Genomic DNA, 19,418 nt, shown 5'->3' on the forward strand with positions numbered 1-19,418 from the left:
TTCAAAAGGGCCCCGCCAATACTTTTAAATGAAGGCGTCTTCAGTTAATGGCCGAAACTATATTGATTTTGGAAAGGCAGCCGCTCATTCTTAGTGATACATTCCCGCCAAAAGGAGAAAAGCAAAGCGGAGAACAATTAACAACCGCGGATTAGTTTATACACTCAGACATATGTTTGTTTTGAAAGAAAACCGAGTTTCCGCCTCAAGCAAAGATAGTTAAACAACAAATTAAAATCATGCGTGGTGTTTTTAAAATAAACTGCGCAATACGTGATGAGTTCAGAAATATATTGTTGAAGAGCACAAGCACATAGTGTCCTTAATCAGGTTTTGTTATATATTTGAGTGCTTCGCGAATCTTGGAATTGTCTTTTCAGCCTCTGTTTTACAGAAGAAACAAGTTGGTTGTATTCATCTATTTCCTTTATTTTCAATACGTAATTTTTATCAAATCCAATTCTCATTTGCGCGATTTTCTAGCAATTTACCTCGTCTGTACTTTTTTTTCCCTTACAGAACATCTCGAGTGTCCGGAAGAAAAGAATTCCGGAACAACTTGTACCACGAGACAATGAGCTTGCTACAAAACGAAAGTTTGGTAATAGAAAAGAACTGTTCCGATTCAAATGCTAACAATTTGAAAACGGCTCTTCACGCCAGTGTAATCATCTTGATAATGACTCTTATAGTTCTTGGAAATCTTATGGTACTTATCGTAACCTTTCGCCAAAGAAGCCGTCCCAGCGTGCGAGTGGCAAACATGTTCATCGCCAATCTCGCTGTTGTGGACCTCTCCGTTGCAGTATTACTGTTTCCCTTTTCCGTTGTGACGATTCTACTTCGTCGATGGGCCTTTGGAGAGGCGTTATGTCAGTTCAATGGCGCCACTAATATGATTGCGGGTGCAGCTTCCATCCTGACAATGGCGGTTATCAGCTTTGACAGGTATGAAACTGTTTCTTTGAGGAGATGAGGAGAACAGGCTTGTAATTTCAATCTCTTTAGGTACATTTGAACGAGATCCCAAAGAGATATCTCTTCGTAGATGGTTATACATTCAGCTTTCGGTTTTTAGGGATAAGATGATCATGTTAGGAGACTCAATTAGACGTGTAAAGCTTTTATTTAAGTAATCTCATTTTTAGTTTTTTAGCCAATTTTGGAAAACTCTTGAGGATATAGGAATAGCTAGCGAAATTTTCTGTTGTGAGTTTGACGAGACAGCGGAAAGAAACATTCCCGGGAAACTAGATTTCTTGAATCTGAAAGTGAGGAATCTTTTTTTGCAAGCGTGATGCTGTCTTACCTACAACTTTCAGTGACAAGATTAGGTGTTTATTTCATTTTTTTTTTTTTCACTCATATTCCGACTGTTCTCACTCCAGGTATCGTGCAATAGTTTCGCCACCGGGCAGTAAGGTCACCCCCAAACAGGCCTGGGTACTACTAGCCGTAATATGGGCGTGGTCGATCACCATTGGCGTTCTTCCAGTTCTTGGTTGGAACCAATACGCACATAGCTCTCTGAACACCATGTGCAAGATTTCGTTCAGCGAGGGACGCGGCTACATCCTTTTGGTGATAATTAGCTGTTTTGTGATGCCATTATTAGCAATGTTCTACTGCTATCTGCGAATTTTCTTCAAAGTGCGTTTCCACAAGAAACAAGTTCAACGATGGAAGGACAGCAGACAATCACAGAAAAATTTTAGGCGCGAAACGAAGACAGCGCAAGTGGTTTTCACAGTGCTTTTCGTTTTTGTTGTGTGTTGGACCCCGTTTGTCATTGTGCATTTTCTGCAGTCACTTCCAACGATAAGCATTTCACGCGTTGTTTTTCATTCAGTAACGCTTGTAGCAGGCGTGCATTCGGTCTGCAACCCAATCATCTATACCACGATGAACAGAGCGTTTCGTAACGAGTTGCGCCAAGTATGTCAGTGCGTTGTTTGTGGGCGCGTCAAATGCTGCGGCGGTGATAACCTTGTACAGCCCTTTAGTTTGGAAACTAGTTTCACACAAAGATCATAAAAAAAATATACCTCTTTGTTGCCAAGCTTACCGCTGCTACACGACAGCGAAGTTGAACAGCTTATTGCAATCGTTTTGATGGAGACATAACGCAATACAAACACAATCAAGTGAAGAAAGCAACGCTATAAGGTGACGTTGCCATTATGAGATGGAGTGTTTTTTTCGTCTTGTCACGAGCGTGGAACAAAGAAAAATTCTGAGTCCCCATAAGGAATCGAACCTCAGACCTTCGGATTTGCGCTCCGATGCTCTACCACTGAGCCACAAAGACTTCTCGGTGAGTGGGGTCTATTACGAAGTTCTAATGACACGCGGCCCGCATACTGCTAGGATCAGCAAGGTCGATAGCGTAATGTTTTTAACAGAAAAAACATTACTGTTCTAGAGGAGGGTGAGGGAAGGAAAGGGATGGAGCTGCTTTATGATCGATTATGTAATCCAGAAGCTAAAACAATATTGATGAAAATATCATAACAATTAGAGAGACTTCTTCACAATGCTTAAAAAAAATAGGTCATTTCGAGGCATTGTAATGTAATAAATACCTCTCGAGCTTACTTATTATATGTTTGACTAAAATTGAATAAAATTAAAATTAGATTAACAAAAGTGTAAAGCTAGGTTGTTTTCGCTTTCCTTCTATTGGGGGGAGAGGTGAGAGGGTATGGGGGAGGGGGATGAAATTGTAGCATTGCTTTCGCTGCTCATTTTCGAGATTATCATAACAGCTAGCCACACAGGTCAGTTGGTGGTCATCTTAGAGAGGCAATTTCACTGAATGAGCAAGTAGCTACTTTCTAATGCGAGTTACAGGCTTAAAATTTATATTTTTAAAACATTCCCACAAACAAGTTTCATTTTTCAAGGATTGCTTCAAAATGTTTCCTCTAAAAACTCTGTCCACGGGGAAATAGGACAATAATTTCCTCAAAAAATCCTCTCTGTTCTTTAACTGGCTTGCTGGTTTACGGGTAAAATGATCCATTAAAGAGAACTATTCAAGGAAAAGAAATTTGGTGACACAACGTCAGCAATTTAGTTTACCGATGAAAGCTCGCCCTAGATGTGCAGCTCCATCTTATGCACGTTATAATTGAATAATTATGCGCTCAAATGAAAGATAACAACTATTTATTTCAGCATCTAAGTCTGCAAACTATGAAATACATTATAAACAACGCTCAAGCTTTTAACTATGGCGAGATCCGCTACATGCATTTTATCAATGTTTACCTATAAAATCCGGTTACTAAGAACAATGAATTCCAAAACCAGGTTTCTAAAAATAGCAAAATTGTAAAAAGTACCATACACCCATGTAAACACTGCGTCAACAACCAAACAAGATGCATCAAAATATATTAATCTCCCATATTAAGAGTGGGATCAAAACCTTACGAATTATACATCATAACGTATAGGGAAAAAATACGAAATATCATGCCATTTCAAATAAATTTTGAAGAATTTTTTAGAAGTCAAAATGACTTTGGAGATGAAATGATTAAATAAAGCTTGCATTGAAAATTTCAAATTGACGAAGAAAGTAGATAAATTATATCTTTCAGCTAATAGTGATTAAAAGACATTTGTCAGATGGAAGTAAAAATCAAGATAAACGTCTGTTTTTTCAAAAAATTTTTGTTGTTTCTAAAGAACCACAAAACCTATGACAACTTCCCCGAAAAAAAATAATTTCAAAAGCCCTCACAACATAAAATGGTTTACGTTAAACTTGCTCCAATCGGGTGGGACAAAGATACCTTTCTCTCGGCTATGTCTTGCAATACGATGATTTTACCGCGCTTGAAAAGGCTTACGATTTTAACAGATTCTTAATTCTGATGCGTTCACCCCGCTAAAATTATATGGGCCCCAGGCTCACGAAATTAACATAAAAAGCGTCCCACTATGTACACTTTTTAAAAAAAAGCATAATTTAAAGATAATAATTAGAGTTCCTGTCCCAGCCTCCTCTGCTGCCATAACCACGAGGCGTGGTTATCTTTCCTTCAGCGTAGGCTAAGTCTTCTGACACACTGGTCACACTTGTCATCGTCCTCTGGTTTACCTCGACTTCTTCGTTGAATTTTCGCACGTGATTCGTGGTACTTCGTCTGTCCGTCGTGGACTCGGTACGGGACTCTGTACGGCTCTCATTGACTCGTGAATGGGTCCGTGTTAGAACAAACGACGTCATACCATTTGCTATCTCATTTTCCCCGTAGGATCTGACAATCAGAGGTGCATCTTTGGAGAACACTTCATCAGGAGTCGACGCTTCGTCCTCTACAGGCTTTGCTTGCACCTCTATGACTGGTTCCTCAAATGTTGCACTCAAGTCCTTTTCAGGTCTGATGAAGGCAGAACGAGGACTGCTTTGCGTCACAGGAGCAGACATTTTGCGATTCAGCGGCTCGTGCTCTAATCTCGGCGATCCAGGCTGACTACTTGGGGCTTTTCCAATGTCCATAGCAAGAGTTGAAGTTTTCCTGCCACGCCCTTGAATAGAGACATTATCAGCTGGTTTTCGGCTTCTTCGTACCTCAAAGCTCGTTTCGTAGGTGGGTTTGACTTCTACTCTAGCAATTTCTGATCTGGCCTGTAGGTCTTTCAGCCTTCTTTCACTTCGCTGTTGATCTTCTTGAGCCAAAAAGAGATCTTTCTTCAGTCTTTCGATCTCGAGCTCCAACGTGACGCATTTCTTTTCAAGCATGCCAATCTTGTCATCCTTTTCGTCGCAGCTCTTCTTCATTAGCTCCAGGTCTGTCTTCATTGTGCGTAGATCTTTCTCAAAACGAATGATCTGTTCCTGTTTACTTACTATCTCTTTATTGGCCTTGTCCAAATGGTGCTGCTGGTTTTGGCTGTCTTTAGTTGCTCTCTGGAGTTCTGTTTCTAGCTCCGATATCCTGACCTGACTTGAAATAAGATCATTGTTGGCCTGTTGTAATCCATCAGTGCTGTCTTTGTAGACTGTCTCTACATTATCCAGCTGATCCTTCACCGATCGAAGCTCGTATTGTAGATTGTTTCTTTCTCTTCGAAGAGCGTCTTTCTCACCCTCGATTTCGTCGTATCTCAACTTGAGAGATTCTATCTCTCCACGAAGCTCGTCTTCGCTTACGTACCTAGTTTGCTTCTGCTGGTTCAACTCAAACTTCAGTTGGTCAATCTCCCGTTGAAGTGTATTACACTCGTTTGTCTTGTTCTGCAACTCGCGTCTAAGAGCGTCCAACTCTTTGTCCATAGTAAAGACCCTGGTTTTGAACTGCTCAATTACCGTCTCCTTCTCAATAATTTCTCGCCTGAACACTTCACTTTTGGTGTGAATCTCAGTAACTTGCCTGGTTACTTCTTTGGAAGCCTCCTCGTTCTTGTTGCGAGAATCTACCAGTTGTAATCTGAGGCTGTCTTTCTCCTTGTTTGAGTCTTCAAGCTGTGATTCTAACCTTGCAATCGTTGAACGCTGTGAGTTGATTTCATATTCCATGGCTGACCTATCTTTATGACTTGTTTTCTTGCTGTCTCCAAGCTCCTCTAGCTTCCGCTGCAAGTCTAAGATTTCTTGATCTGATTGCGCATTTCTTTCGCGACTACTTGCGTAACTAGCTTGCAATTCTGCAATGCGTTGCTGATAAACAATAATTTCCTCTCTAAACTGTGCCGCCTTATCCTCTGCCTTATGGTATGCATCTTGAAGACTTTCCAATCGCTCGCGGGTCGATTTAAGCTCGTGCTCCAAGCTTGAATTCTTCGTATGAGCCTCCAAGACTTCATTCTGCAATTCATTTTCTCTTTCTTTACTCCTTCTCAAGGCAGCATCTGATGATGAGCTCCACCCACCGGAAGGTGCAGTTCGTTTTTTGAGCAACTCGTAATCAGCCTCCAGTTTAAGAAGCCTCCTCTGCGTGTCTTCCAGGTCGTCTCCTAAGGTGCGTTTTTCATTTTCAGCTGTACCCAACAGTGCTTCTATCTCAATTAGTTTCTTTTGAAGCCTATCAATATCATTTTGAAGCCGCATTTTTTCCGAGATCAAACCTTGGTTTGTTGCCTCCAGGCTGTTAATGGTCTTCTGCATTGACGAGACTTTATCTTCCAGTCGAAGTTTCTCTTGTTCTAGACCTTCACTCTTGTCTTTCCACGTCACTATTTTCCGATTTAGTCCCGAAACTTCACGAGCCAAACGTTCGCACTCTCCTCGTAAAGCTTCTATTTCAAAGTCAGTCTCAGGTGCAGCGTCGACAGTGCTTTGTTCCACCACAGTGACGCTATCCCTCTGCAAAGTGTTATAACTAAATTGAAGCTCAGACAGCTGTACTTGCAAAGCTTGCAACTCTGACTTAAACCTCTCGTTTTCGTCTCTGAGTAGCGAGTATGAGGCGTCGAGCTCCGAATTGTGCAGTTGCAGTTTCTGATTTTCGTATTGTAACCCCCTTTTATCGCTTAGGGCTCTTTCCAGATCGGACCTTGCAGTAGAAAGATCTGCTTTGGTGGCATTTAGATCACTCTGCAGAGCGTCGTAGTCGTTCCGCAGACGGTCAATTCTATAGTCCCTCTCTGACAACTCACGCTGCAGGTCATCTACCTCTTGCTGAAGCTCCAACAACTTCTTCTGTAGATTTGTAATCTCATCCCTCAACTCCTCATTCCTTGCTCTCATTTCTTCTAAAGTACCTCTCAGCTGAGCCTGCCGTTTGAGCTCCTCTTGAAGTTCTTCCTCCAATGTATGTATCCTAGCTTTGGCATCTTGGAGGTCTCTCTGAGCATCATTTTTGCTTTGAACAGCTGCATCTAGAGCGGTCTGCAGTTCTGAAACCTTCTTGTAGCTATCCATCAGTTCTCGTTGTTTGTCATCAAGAGCTTCTTGGGCGTTAGCCAAGGTTGCCTCAGTTTTTGCTAGTGCCTCCTGTCCTTCGACGAGATCGATGTTCAGATCGCGAATCTTTTCATCATATGCTTTGTTGAATGTTTCAAGGCGAGCGATTTTGTTCTTAGCCGCTTGTAGCTCTTGTTCTAGGGAGGTAACCTTTTTATGCCAGGACAAAATCTCGTCTTTTCCAAACTGGTCTTTCTCTTCCATGGCGTGTATGACATCTTCTAGTTCTTTTATGCGATTGGTTCGCCAGCTAACCTCGTACTCCAACGACTCTTTTGCGCGATTGCAATCACCAAAATCCTGTTCCATCTTAGATAGCCTCTTCCTGATCAAGTCCAATTCGTTCTCTGTGTCTTCTTTTTCTTGAGTAATCTGCTGCAGTTGCGACTGGAGATCGACAACTTTCTTTTGCAGGGCAGCGTCCCCTTTGATTCTTGCCTTCTCGCTCTCGATGCTAATGTAGCTGCTGTGGATTTCTTGGTATTTCCTTTGAATAACGTTAAACTCGTTCTGCAGTTTCTTCTTGTCACGATCTAATGCTTCGACTTTGCCTTTTAACTCAGCATTGAGTTTCTTCAAGAAGGCGATTTCATTCTTCAGATCATTTCTTTCGTCCTCCAGGGCCTCGTTGCGCGTTTCTAGGTGAGTGAGTCTGTTGTTTGAAGAGAGCAGGTCAGTCTGTAACTTCTCCAGATCTTTCTTTGCCCCTTGATAATAATTTTTATATTCAGTTGTTGACGCTCTACATGCCGCGATCTCCTGTGATAACTTATCGTTGTCACGGCGGAGTGATCTTATGGTGTTTTCCAGGCTGCCGATTGTGGATTCTCTTTCTCGAATTGTGACGTTTAGCTCTGTGACTTCCTGATATCCTTTGTCAAATTCATCGTTGAAATGGCCAATCTTTGCTTTCAGTGAATTAATTTCACCCTCTAGGGAACTGTTAACTGACTTCAGGACCTCAACTTGCCCATTCTTATCGCTCACTTCTTTTCGCAGAGCCTCCAGTGTGTTTTTATACTCTGTCTTCTTCCTTGATAGTACATCGTAATCTTCTTTCCTTCTGGCCGCATTATCTCGGGCATCATGTAGCTCTGCTTTCATGTTGGCATTTTCTTTCAGTACTCTCTGTATTTCTTCCTCCAATTCGGCTATTTTATTGCTGTAACCAATAAGGTCGTTGTGCATTTCTTCATTTTCCAGTAAGGTAGATTTGAGACGCAGTTCGTAGTTTGCTATCTGCTTTTTCATTGCAAACGCATCACCGTCACTTACGTCCTTCTTTCTCAAAGCATCGCTGATAGAGCCATGCATGCTCGCCAGTTCGTCCCTCGCAACTTGTAAATTCCTCTCTAAGGTCTTTTTCTCACTTCTCAAATCTTGAATGAGAGCGTCTTTGCCGCCGACTTCCTTCGTGTGCTGATCCCATAAGGTCTGGTACTCTACTAATTTCCGCTGCACTCGCAAAAGTTCTTCATCGTTTTTACTTAACTTAGCGATTTCTCCCTCTTTCTCGAGTTCCATTTTAGACCTAGCTTTTTGTTCCTTATCTAAGAGCAGTTCCAGCTGGGTGATCCTGGTGTTTGCTTCGTTCAGATGGTGATTCAGGGCGTCTATTTCGTTCATCGCAGTATCGTATCCCTCCTTCAAAGGCGCCAACTCTTTTTGAGTAGCGTACAAATCGTGCTCTAGCTCGGTTTTCTTTTCTTGTAAGGTTTCCCTGCTCGACTCCAGTCTTGACAATTGCGAGTGAACAGCTATAAGTTTCTCATGAAGGTCCTTCTCTCGGTCAGCACTTCCTCTCAAGGCCACCTCTGTTTCTGTTAGCTTTCTCTTTGTAACTGCCAATTCCTCTTCGAGAAACCTACGTTCCTCGTCAGAACCGAACGGGTTGCTTTCCAACGTCTCGATCCTCTGCACAGCAATGTTGTAAGATTCCTCCACTTCTTTCCTTTTTGACATCAAGTTATCATGATCAGTATCTTTCCGTCGGAGGGTTCTCTTCGTATCTTCGAGTTCTTCTTCTATGATGGCTTTCCTTTGCTTCAAATCCTCAAGCTGCCTGTTCTTGCTTTCTATATCTGCAGTGAGAGTGTCGATAGTGGCCTTCAGAGAGGAAATCTCACTTTCCAAGGTAACAGTTTCATCACGGTATCGAGCGGAGGATTCTTTCCAGTCCTCTAACTTATCCTTGAGGGAATCTTTTTCTCTGTTAGAATCAGCCAACTGTTGCTCAAGATTTGAAATTTTGACAACTGATGTGCGCGTTTCCTCTTGAACACGATCTCGCTCGTAAGCCGTTTTCTGCGTGCGTCCTTCTGCTTCTTGAACGCCATCTTGCAGTCTTAAAATTTCTTTTTGCAGACGTTCTTGTTCTTGCTTTAGCCTTTGACAATCCTCACGGCTGATGTTTAAACTTGCTTTGAGTGATTGCACCTGCTCCTCTAAATACTTTTTACTTGCTTTCAGTTGATCTATGTGGTCCTCGTTCTGGGCGATATCCTTGTTTAGAAGATCAACGGCAAGCTTTTGCTCGATGAGCTGTTGTTCAACTTTAAGAACCTCTTCGCGGTTGACTGCTGACCTGTTAATAGCGTCCTCCAGTTGTCCTTGTAGGGAGAGTTTCTCTCGATATTCATGTTCAAACTTCACCTCCAAGTCAGACAATTTTCCACTGGTGGCCATGAGTTCTTCTTTCAAGGCTCTCTTCTCGCGGTCTGCCCGGTTTCTGCCCTCATCTGCATCGTGTATTTTTCTGTTCAATATGTTGATCTCGTGTTGAAGCTCGATGCCTTGTTGTTGAACTCGCTTGAATTCTCCTTCTGCCTTGTTCACTTTTGCTTTCTGCAACTGCAGCTCTTGCTTTAAAGAGTTCTCTCGATCTTGACTTTGCGTTAACATGGCTTCTAGCTCGTGATAATTATCCTCACTTGGTACTACACTCTTGTCTCTGTCTTCCTTTTCTCGCTCTAAAGCTGATAGGGTGACCTCCATTTTAGAAATTTCGATGTTTGAGTTTTGGATCTGTTCTGTTAGATTCACCACATTGTCTTCCAGATTTTCGTTCTTCCATTTGTAGGTCTCAAGGTCTTTCTTGGCTTGTAGCAACTCGTTTTCTAGTCCTGCCTTTGATGACTTCAATCTCTCAAGAGTGTTTTCTTTGTCGCGAAGATCCTTTCTCAAGCCCTCTATCATTCTTTCTTTTTCGCGGACCTGGTTTTGCATGCTTAGCATATCCTCTTTCACCTTTCTGTTGCTTGCAAGCTGCTTTTCGTACTCGTTCTTGAAATGGTCCCTATCTTTAGTGGTGTTGATCAGCTGCGTCTCAATTGAAGTGATCTTGAACGTATAGGTGCTTATCTCTTGCTCCAAAGTGCCGCGCCCATCTCGATAGGTATTCACATCCTTCTCTAAATTATTGATACGGTCTTGAGCTAGGCCCAGTCTTCGTTCCAAGTCTTTCTTCTCAGCATCTAATCCTTCACATGTGACTCTGGCAGTAATCAGATCTTGTTTAGTGGTATCAAAATCCCTCTCAAGTTGTCTAAGCTCGTTGTTCAGTTCTTCAATACCTTTGTCCTTCTTTCCGACCACCCTGTTCATAGTCTCGTTAATCTTCCTGTTCTCTAGCACCTGACTTTCAAGAATCATTATTTGTTCTTGGGACTGGAGTAATTTGTTGTTCACATCGTCCAGCTGATCTTTTAATTGTAACTTCTGCCGTTGTAGAATTTCAGCCTGGGACTCTAGCTTATTTGCGCGACTCCTTGAACTGAATAGATCTTCTTCAGCCTTATCTTTAAGCCTCAAAGCAGTGTCTACTTCGTTGTTCATCTCTTTCAACTTCTGATCAAAAGATGTCACTCTCTGAGTCATGTCAGCGTTCTCCTGAGTCAATCTTTCGATGTCTTGGTTCTGTACCGATATCCTTCCTTCTACCTCATCTAGTTCCTCTTCAAGTTCTTCTTTGTCTTTCTTTGACGCTTGTAATTCTGCCTCTGCTTCTGCAATTTTCTTGCGATATGCATACAACTCTCTCTCTAACTCTCCGTTTCTGTTGCGCTCAATCTCCAGTTCACGCCTTGCATTCTTGTCAACATCTTTCTTGTACGTTGTTTCCAGAGTATTTATCTTCTTTACCACAATGCTATGGTCGACTTCCAGTTGGTCGCTTTTCCTTTTAGTGGACTCGTACAAGGACGTCACCCTTGAGAGCTCCTCACTAAGCGCAGCGACTTGTTCCTGAAGTCTTCTCTTGTCACTTTCAATTTCATCCACGAGAGACTTGTTGTAATTAAGTTCGCCTTTAAGATCATCATAGTCTTTCGTCAGAAAGAGATTTTGCTCACGTAATTGCTCAATGGTAGATTCTTTATCGGCTCCTTCACGTCGGTAGTCATCCATGATGCTTTGCACCTCTACTAATTGCGTCTTCACAATATCTACCTCCTCAACATTCTTACGATCGTTTCCGGTGTAGTTTTCGAGCTCAGCCTCCAGCCATTTGTTCGCTTTAAGGGCCTCTGCTAGATCAGCTTCCAAGCGTTCGACTTTCTTGGTGAGCATCAGTACTTGCTGATGGTTGTCCATTCTTTCCTGATCGCAGATCTTGTAAGAGGCTTGAAGCTCAGACGACTTTTTGTAATATTCCTGAAGTTCATCGTTCAAGCGATCTTTATCTTCGTTGGCGAGAGCCAAATCTGCTTCGACCTCACGAAGGGCTTTCTGAATCTGAAGATTTTCTCCATGCAGACTTTTTTTCTCGTCTTCTAAGATTTCCATATGCGTTTGGAGCTTATTAATTTCCTCGTATAGTGGCTCGCTCTTTCCTTCCATGGCTGCTATGTTAGCTCTGAGATCATCAATTGTACGGTCTTTAGAAGCTGCGTCTCGCTTGAACCATTCTGAAGTGCGTTGATACTCAGCGGCACTTGCTTGGGCTGTGACCAGATCTTTCCGGAGCTTGGCAATTTTACTCTTTTCTTCGTCAAGCTCGGACTTCAACTGCACTTTGCTCTTGCTTATTGTGTCCAACTGACTTCCAAGTTTCGACAGGTGTGTCTTCATTCCCGCGGTAGATACCTCAAGTTCTTCGTTCTCTTGCTCGTTCCTCTGCAATGATGCTTTTAACTCGGAAATTCTGCGCTCAGAGTGCCCCAACTGACTCTTCAAGTCTTCGTTCTCCTGACCTAGCAGATCCACTTGAGATTCTAAGTCTGCTACTCTCTCATTCGCACGCTCACACCTATTCTGAAGTTCTTGTGTCTCTACCATCGACTCTTGATAGTTTGCCTCTAGCTGGTTATTCTTGGTTTGAAGTGAAAACAAATTAGTTTCCAAGTCACCAATGCGAAGACGAAGACGATTGACGTGTTGTTCGTTTTCACTGGCTTTTTCATTGGCCTTTTCACAGTTGTTCTCCAAGGTAGGGATGCGTGCCTTGACCAAAGCCAGCTCTTTCTCCATCTCGTCTCGCTGCGCTGACAACCCTTCGTTAGCTTCGACCAAATCGTTTATTTTCCACTCGGCTTCCTGCAGATCTCGCTCAAGCACCTCTTTTTGTCTGTCATAGATGTCAGAGGAGAGTTGATTCTTCGTGAAATCTTGCTTTAGTGTTTCAAGCTTTCCCTGCAGGGCCTTATTGGAATTATCCAATTTTTGCAGCTGGTTATTCTTGGCGTTTAGCTCCTCACGATACATGTCGGCCTTCTTTTGACTCTCCAGGAAATCTCGCTGAAGGAGTTTGTATGCTTCTTTTCCTTTCTTGTAGTCCTCTCGCAAATTCTCTAACTGGTTCTTAAAATTATCTTTCTGTCTGACAGAATTTTGCATCTGCGCTTCCAGTTTCGACGCCTTCATGGAGTTGATTTTTGCTTCCTTCTGCAGTTCCCTCTGGTTTTTGTCATAATCCGCTTGAATGTCATTCAGCTTACTCTGAAGAGCTAACATTTCCTCCTGTAAATCTTCCTTTTCCTTATGAACAAACTTGTAGCTTGTCTCCCACTCTGTAATCTCCTGTCGGACAGCCACGAGTTCTTCGCTGTCTTCCTTTCTTCCGCCAGGAGATGGTACGAGCGCCTGACTGGAGGAGAGCTCGCGCCTAAGCTCATCATTTTCTTTTTCAAGGGCTGTTTTCTCCTCTCTAAGTTTGCGGATCAGTTCTTTCTGTGTGTCGAAGTCTTTCTTCAAGGCGTCATATTCCCACTCTTTCTCGGTTAGTTTTCGCTGCACTCGGATTAACTCGTCCTGATGCTTTTTCGCATCCACGCGTGAATCTTTCAGCTGCTCTTGTAGATGAGCTTTCTGCTTTTGAAGATTTTCGATTTGCGAACGTAACTTATCCACCTACAAAGGAAGAGATTTCTTCATTTTCTTAATGTTTTTATTTTCTTTTTGCTTTGTTTCCGCATGACTCGAACCTTATTATTATGCGAATGAAAAATATTTGCATAGCGAACCGATTATGTTCTTGAATTGTTTTACAATGGAGTCATTTTACGCTTTAATTTTACGGTTCTAAAGGACAACGAAAAAAGTTGAAAGTAATTCACGTACATCGAGGCCAATAAAATGTTAGTTATGAAGCAAGTTCTGAGCAAAAAGCCGCTCTACATTCAGTTGTCTGGGGTTTAAACCTCTCGAAGTGCCAAGTTTCAATGCCACAATATTTAATCAAACTCAACACCGTAGAAAACTGGGTCAGGATCATGTACTGTACAGATTTTTTTGTAAAATGTAACGCGCTTATCAATAAAAGTTAGTCTCTGGTAGCGCAAGTTACAGAATGAGAAATCGTTGTTTTTTTTTTTTAGATCTCTACAAACAGTAGGTGGTGTAAGTTTGAGAGGCGCGTCTATGCAAATGAACGCAATCTGCGATAACGTCAATTGCAGGTATAACAAATAACTAAAAGCTACAAATAAACCAAAGCAATACCTCATTTCGGTGCTCTTCCTTTACGTTCTCTAACTCTAGTTTGAACTTCCGATAGGCCGTTTCCAAGTCGCTAAAGGTTTCTCTGGCGGTTGCTAGCTGTTTCATGGTGACATCTTCACCAATAACTGCTAAACTTTCGCTGTTCGCGCTATAGGAAGACGACACAGAGCTGTATGTTTCTACCGTAGACATCGTCCGTCTTGTCTCACTCGTGACAGTTCGATTCTCCATTTTTTCTTTGTTTACCAGGGGCGAAAGTTCACGAGCGCAAGCTCTCACTTTAAGTGAACCCGCTCTGACGAGGTTGCGAAATTAAGATTGTGTGCGTATTCCCGTCGAAGAACTGATTTTATTTCACAAACTTTACGTCCCTTGAGGTCTACCGGTTGAATTACCAGCTGTTAAAATTTTGATGAAGAGCCAATCAGATTTGCCCATGCTGCCATTGTTCAATAGCGTTTCGGGTAGTTTTTGTGTTGCCGAAAAAAAAGCGACCCTCCCACGGAATAACAACGCCAAGAGTCTTGAATTCGTCACAATGGGTAGTTTTGACCGCCGGGGTTTGCTCATGAAATATAAACGATGTATACAAATATCTGACGGACGTATTTGTGGGATTTAAGAAACAGTTTTTGCGGTTTAAAAGCCAAAAGAATTTTGGCGAACAACCGGACATGTTTGAGTTGCGACTAAAGCTTGTTTTCGTTAAGTACATTTTCATTACAATAATCTCCTGTAGGGACATTTTAACGAGTCGCCACGCAAAGACAACACTGAAAACTTTAGAGGAAATTGTGCAATATAGGAAGTCTTGCGATCTGCATGATACTAGCACATCATGTGGTTTAAATTCTATAGCTTTAGTTGCTCCTGTCAGTTCATGCAGCGGGAAGTATGACGAGTTAAAGTTATGAGTGACGTGAACTAATTATGAATAAAACAAGTTCTTTAGGAGGCCTCTTCTGATATTTGTGTTGATACGTAACGACACTGGTAGAGGATTTCAAGCTAAGCCATATAGCCAAATTACGAAAAAGATATATTATTGTGCTTTGTAACATGTCACGAGAACCTCAACTGAAGTACTTGTGTTTATTTTTTCAGCACTATGTGCAAGTGTGTTTGACCCTAAGTTTGAACAAATAAGTATTACAATTATTGATTCTACTTATTTAAAACAATGCTCTTGTGTTAAAATTGGTCAATAAGAAATGAGTTTTTCATTCCAGCGATTAAAGAACGATCTTTTCTCCTAATGAGCAATTTGGCGCCAATTTTTCGTTGATCTAAGACCTGTCGCGTTTATAGCAAAGTTTAGCAGCTATTAAACACGTGAAACCTGAAGTTTATCACATTTACAACGCAATTTGAAAGCAAGCAGAAGAGACTTACCAGCTTACTAAGGAATGTAAACAATGATATACATTCGTTTCGTTAATTTACTCAACAATTGGCACCGTGTTTGTTAAGAGTCTACCGCGCAATCCTAGCTTTGTGGCAAATTGTAACCACTGTCTCATTTCATGTGACTATTTCTGTTAATTTTGAATTGTTTTCCTGGCTTTCCAGTTACTTAATAAGGTAAATAAAATCTGAACGATCGCACGATCTTCCATAAATCGTCAAAAGCCTTAGCATAGTTGGAAATAAAAGAATCACTATGAATCAACGCGAATTGTTTTAAAAGGTGTCAATGTTGCCCCTTTTAAAAGTCCCGTTAGGAATTTGCTTACGGAAAAGTTACTTAAGTTCTTAGAGCAGAATCGAAATTTTCTCCAGTGATACAGCTGGTGGCTTTTACAGCAGTCGACATCATCAGTGTTTTCTAGATCTTTGTCGCCTCTCCGCCTATCTGTACGTTAAGCGCAAGAGAAATATCCAATGTCATTTTTGTTTATCTCGAAGCGCTCGCGCATCTAAAAATAACAATTATGACAAAAACAGGAGTCATTGTTGTTTTTTAGTGCATTGTTTTATTCAATCAGTACATTGATCGTTTCTCAAATTCCGAGACTTACGATGCATGCTAAAGTTTTTGCCTGTGTAATATTAACAGAGAAATAACCTTAATAATTTTCAGTGTTTTTCCTTTCAGCGGACTTGCACAGGCCCCTCGCCAAGCGCGGAAACTTGTTTTGAATTGTTCTCTTCTTTTTTTCAATTTCGTTAACAAGAGACTTCTTGTGCTCAAGCTCGCCTTTTAGATCATTATAGTCTCTCGTCAGAAAGAGATTTTGCTCACGTAATTGCTCAATGGTAGATTCTTGATAGGCTCCTTCACGTCGGTAGTCATGCATGATACTTTGCACCTCTACTTATTGTGTCTTCACAATATCTACCTCCTCAACATTCTTACGATCGTTTCCGGTGTAGTTTTCGAGCTCAGCCTCCAGCCATTTGTTCTCTGTAAGGGCCTCTGCCAGATCAGCTTCCAAGCGTTCGACTTTCTTGGTGAGCATCAGTACTTGCTGATGGTTGTCCATTCCCTTCCTGATCGCAGATCTTGTAAGAGGCTTGAAGCTCAGACGACTTCTTGTAATATTCCTGAAGTTCATCGTTCAAGCGATCTTTATCTTCTTTGGCGAGAGCCAAATCTGCTTCGACCTCACGAAGAGGATTTTACTCCATGCAGACTTCCTTCTCGTCCTCTGAGGGAGGGGTCGGGGGGACCGGGGCCCCCCCTTGTTTTGGGTAAAAAAAATTGCAGAAGGAAGAAAAGCCGGCGGGGCAAACGACAAATAACGCCCCCTCCCCCCCCCCTTTAGTTCAAGGTCTGGACCCGCCACTGATTTGGAGCTTATTAATCTCCTCGTACAGTGGTTCGCTCTTTCCTTCCATGGCTGCTATGTTAGCTCTGAGATCGTCAATTGTACGATCTTTAGGAGCTGCGTCTCGTTTGAACCATTCTGAAGTACGCAGAAACTCAGGGGCACTTGTTACGTTTTCATTTTCACTTGAGCATACTTTCACCTGAGCATAGATGTTAATAAAAGAATCACCACGAATCATCGCGAATAAACCTCTTTTAGCTGGTATATTTTGTTTGCCCAGTTGAGGCTTCAAGGGAATTCTAAGCGTTCATAAGCGTACTAGTACTAGAGTCACACTAGCGACTCCCGAAAGACCTGGCAGACTATAAACGAGCTAACTTCACGTAAATCTGGGAAAATGTCAGTGACATCACTAAAAGTGAATGGATTAACGATAACTAATCCACTGGAGCTATCAAACGAATTCAACAACCATTTTGCTAATATTGGTCCAAAACTTGCCAGTGAGATAGATTTTGATAGTAGTAGCTATAAACGATATCTTGCCGGTACAGATAAACGGTTTGAGCTCCAACCTACTAATCCAAATAAAGTATTTTCACTTTTAAATAAACTAGACAAGTCAAAAGCAACGGGCCTTGACACAATATCTGCTAGGTTTATCAGGGAATGCGCTGACCTTATTTGTGTGCCGATATGTGATATTTTCAATCAATCTATTAGCCAAGGGAAGTTCCCAGATGATTGGAAATATGCAAGGGTTACACCTCTCTTTAAACAGGGTAACCGCGATGATGTCAACAATTACCGCCCAATATCGGTGATTCCAATAGTGGCGAAAGTGTTTGAAAGGATAGTTTACGATCAATTGTATGCCTATCTGGAAGAACATGATATTCTATATCAAAATCAATCAGGGTTTCGTGCTACTCATTCAACTGTAACAGCATTGTTGGAAGCGACAGATTCTTGGGCATATAATATTGACAACGGGAAAATCAATGGAGTCATTTTTCTAGATTTGAAAAAAGCTTTTGACACTGTTGATCATCAGATCCTCCTATCGAAATTAAACTATTATGGCATACATGGCAAATCTTTCAAATGGTTTCAGTCATACTTGGAAAACCGCACACAGAAATGTTCTGTGAACGGGTCGCTGTCCAGCAGCTGCTCATTAACTTGCGGCGTCCCCCAGGGGACCATCCTCGGTCCACTATTGTTTTTATTATATATCAACGATCTTCCAAATTGTTTATCAAATTGTGAGCCGAGGATGTATGCTGACGACACACACCTTACATATGCGGGCGGTGATCTTGAGAGTATACAGCTTTGTCTGAATGAGGACTTAACAAACGTTTTCAACTGGCTACAAGCGAATAAACTCACACTGAATATGACAAAAACCGAATTCATGCTAATAGGGTCAAGGCAGAGACTGGGTACTCTCACAGCTTCACCAACAATTAGAATGAACAGCACTCAGGTGAGCCAGGTTACTTCTACAAAATCGCTTGGTGTGATTATAGACGATAGGCTCGATTGGCATAGTCACATCGAAAAATTAACAAAAAAGATTGCCTCTGGTATCGGGTGCCTAAAGCGAGTCAGGCATCTGATCCCAGCATCGACCTTACATCTGCTTTACCAAGCTTTAGTAAAACCTCACTTTGATTACTGTGACATTGTCTGGGGTAGCTGTGGGATAACGCTACGAGATAAGCTGCAGAAATTACAGATTAGAGCAGCCCGTGTTTTGACATTTTCCAGCTATGATGCCGATGCAACTAAGCTACTTGAATTTTTAAGTTGGAGAAATCTGACAAGCCAGCAGGAAATTCATAGAGTTACCATGGTTTTCAAATGTCTGCACGGGCTAGCTCCTGAATATCTTAATTCTAAGTTTAAATGGCGTAACTCTGCTTATGACCTCAGGGACTCTGAAAATAAACTCAATGTTCCTCTACCTCGCACTAACTATTATCGAAAAAGCTTTAGCTATAGTGGAGCCACATTATGGAATAGTCTTCCATGTGATATAAGGAACACAGAGTCTCTGGGGTTATTTAAACGCAAGATCAATGCCACTCTATAACGCACGGCATTCACGGAAAACAGCTTTTAAATATTAGTTAGTGTTTTAATTTTTAAATAGTTTTAGTTAATTTTGCTGATGAACTGTTTCGTGCTTAAATAAAGATTATACGATTATACTACTTGTGCACGAGGGTATGCACCTGAATATGCACGTTTGAAAGAAGAAGAAGAAGAAGAAAGAAGAAAATTGACCGTATTTCCTAAAATAAGCTTAATATTTTGGCTTAAAGGGAGGGGAGGGGGAGCGTTTGTCATTCTCCTGTGTCGATTCCGTTTTTCGTCTCGTCATTAGCGTAGGACAAAGAAAAAAATTCTGATTCTCCGAGGTTCGATTCCTTATATTCCTTATATGGACCCAATTTTTTTTCTTTGCCCCAAGCTCGTAACAAGACGAAAAAAAACATGTTCCTCTAAATGTAATCAACCTGACCCTGGTTATGTGGCCGACAATTCGATGACGTTTATAACTCCTGAGTGATCATAAGTCAGGGGCCCATTACTAATGGGCTACTGTCATAGCAAATAGGGGCGAAGGAGATTGGAACTTCGTTATATTTGGGAAGGTAGCGCTATAGGGTTTTATAGTTTGCATAAAAGTTGAAGCTAGGACTTCGTGCACTTTAATATGGTTTCTTCCTGAAAAGAGATGTAGCAATTGTTATCGCACAAGCGTCATCACAGATCACACCTTCAGT

At 41.7% G+C, this 19,418-nt stretch overlaps 2 protein-coding genes and 1 non-coding gene across 4 annotated transcripts; 1 reads left to right on the forward strand and 2 right to left on the reverse strand.

Moving 5' to 3' along the window:
• Positions 1 to 280: 280 nt before the first annotated feature.
• LOC113681953 (rhodopsin) lies at positions 281 to 2,594 on the forward strand. 2 transcript variants are annotated; one of them, XM_089210892.1, is made up of 3 exons: positions 281 to 403; positions 520 to 948; positions 1,389 to 2,165. In XM_089210892.1, the coding sequence occupies exons 2-3, from the start codon at positions 575 to 577 to the stop codon at positions 2,032 to 2,034; spliced, it is 1,020 nt and encodes a 339-aa protein (XP_089067018.1). In that variant the 5' UTR covers positions 281 to 403; positions 520 to 574; the 3' UTR covers positions 2,035 to 2,165. The 2 variants fall into 2 exon arrangements, with proteins under 2 accessions (XP_089067018.1, XP_027054893.2); XM_027199092.2 differs by having other exon boundaries at positions 291 to 948; positions 1,389 to 2,594.
• On the reverse strand, positions 2,237 to 2,308 carry Trnac-gca (transfer RNA cysteine (anticodon GCA)). Its single transcript has one exon. It is a non-coding gene; the product is annotated as a tRNA-Cys (tRNA).
• Positions 2,595 to 3,151: 557 nt separating the features above from the next.
• On the reverse strand, positions 3,152 to 14,236 carry LOC113681944 (uncharacterized). The gene is made up of 2 exons (XM_027199079.2): positions 13,853 to 14,236; positions 3,152 to 13,261 (listed from the first exon to the last, which is right to left on the reverse strand). Exons 1-2 carry the CDS (start codon positions 14,081 to 14,083, stop codon positions 3,977 to 3,979), a joined length of 9,516 nt encoding a protein of 3,171 aa, XP_027054880.2. The 5' UTR covers positions 14,084 to 14,236; the 3' UTR covers positions 3,152 to 3,976.
• Between the last annotated feature and the right edge of the window lie 5,182 nt (positions 14,237 to 19,418).

Source organism: Pocillopora damicornis, chromosome 6 (assembly GCF_964200805.1).
Source record: "Pocillopora damicornis chromosome 6, jaPocDami1.2, whole genome shotgun sequence".
Taxonomy (NCBI): Eukaryota; Metazoa; Cnidaria; class Anthozoa; order Scleractinia; family Pocilloporidae; genus Pocillopora; species Pocillopora damicornis.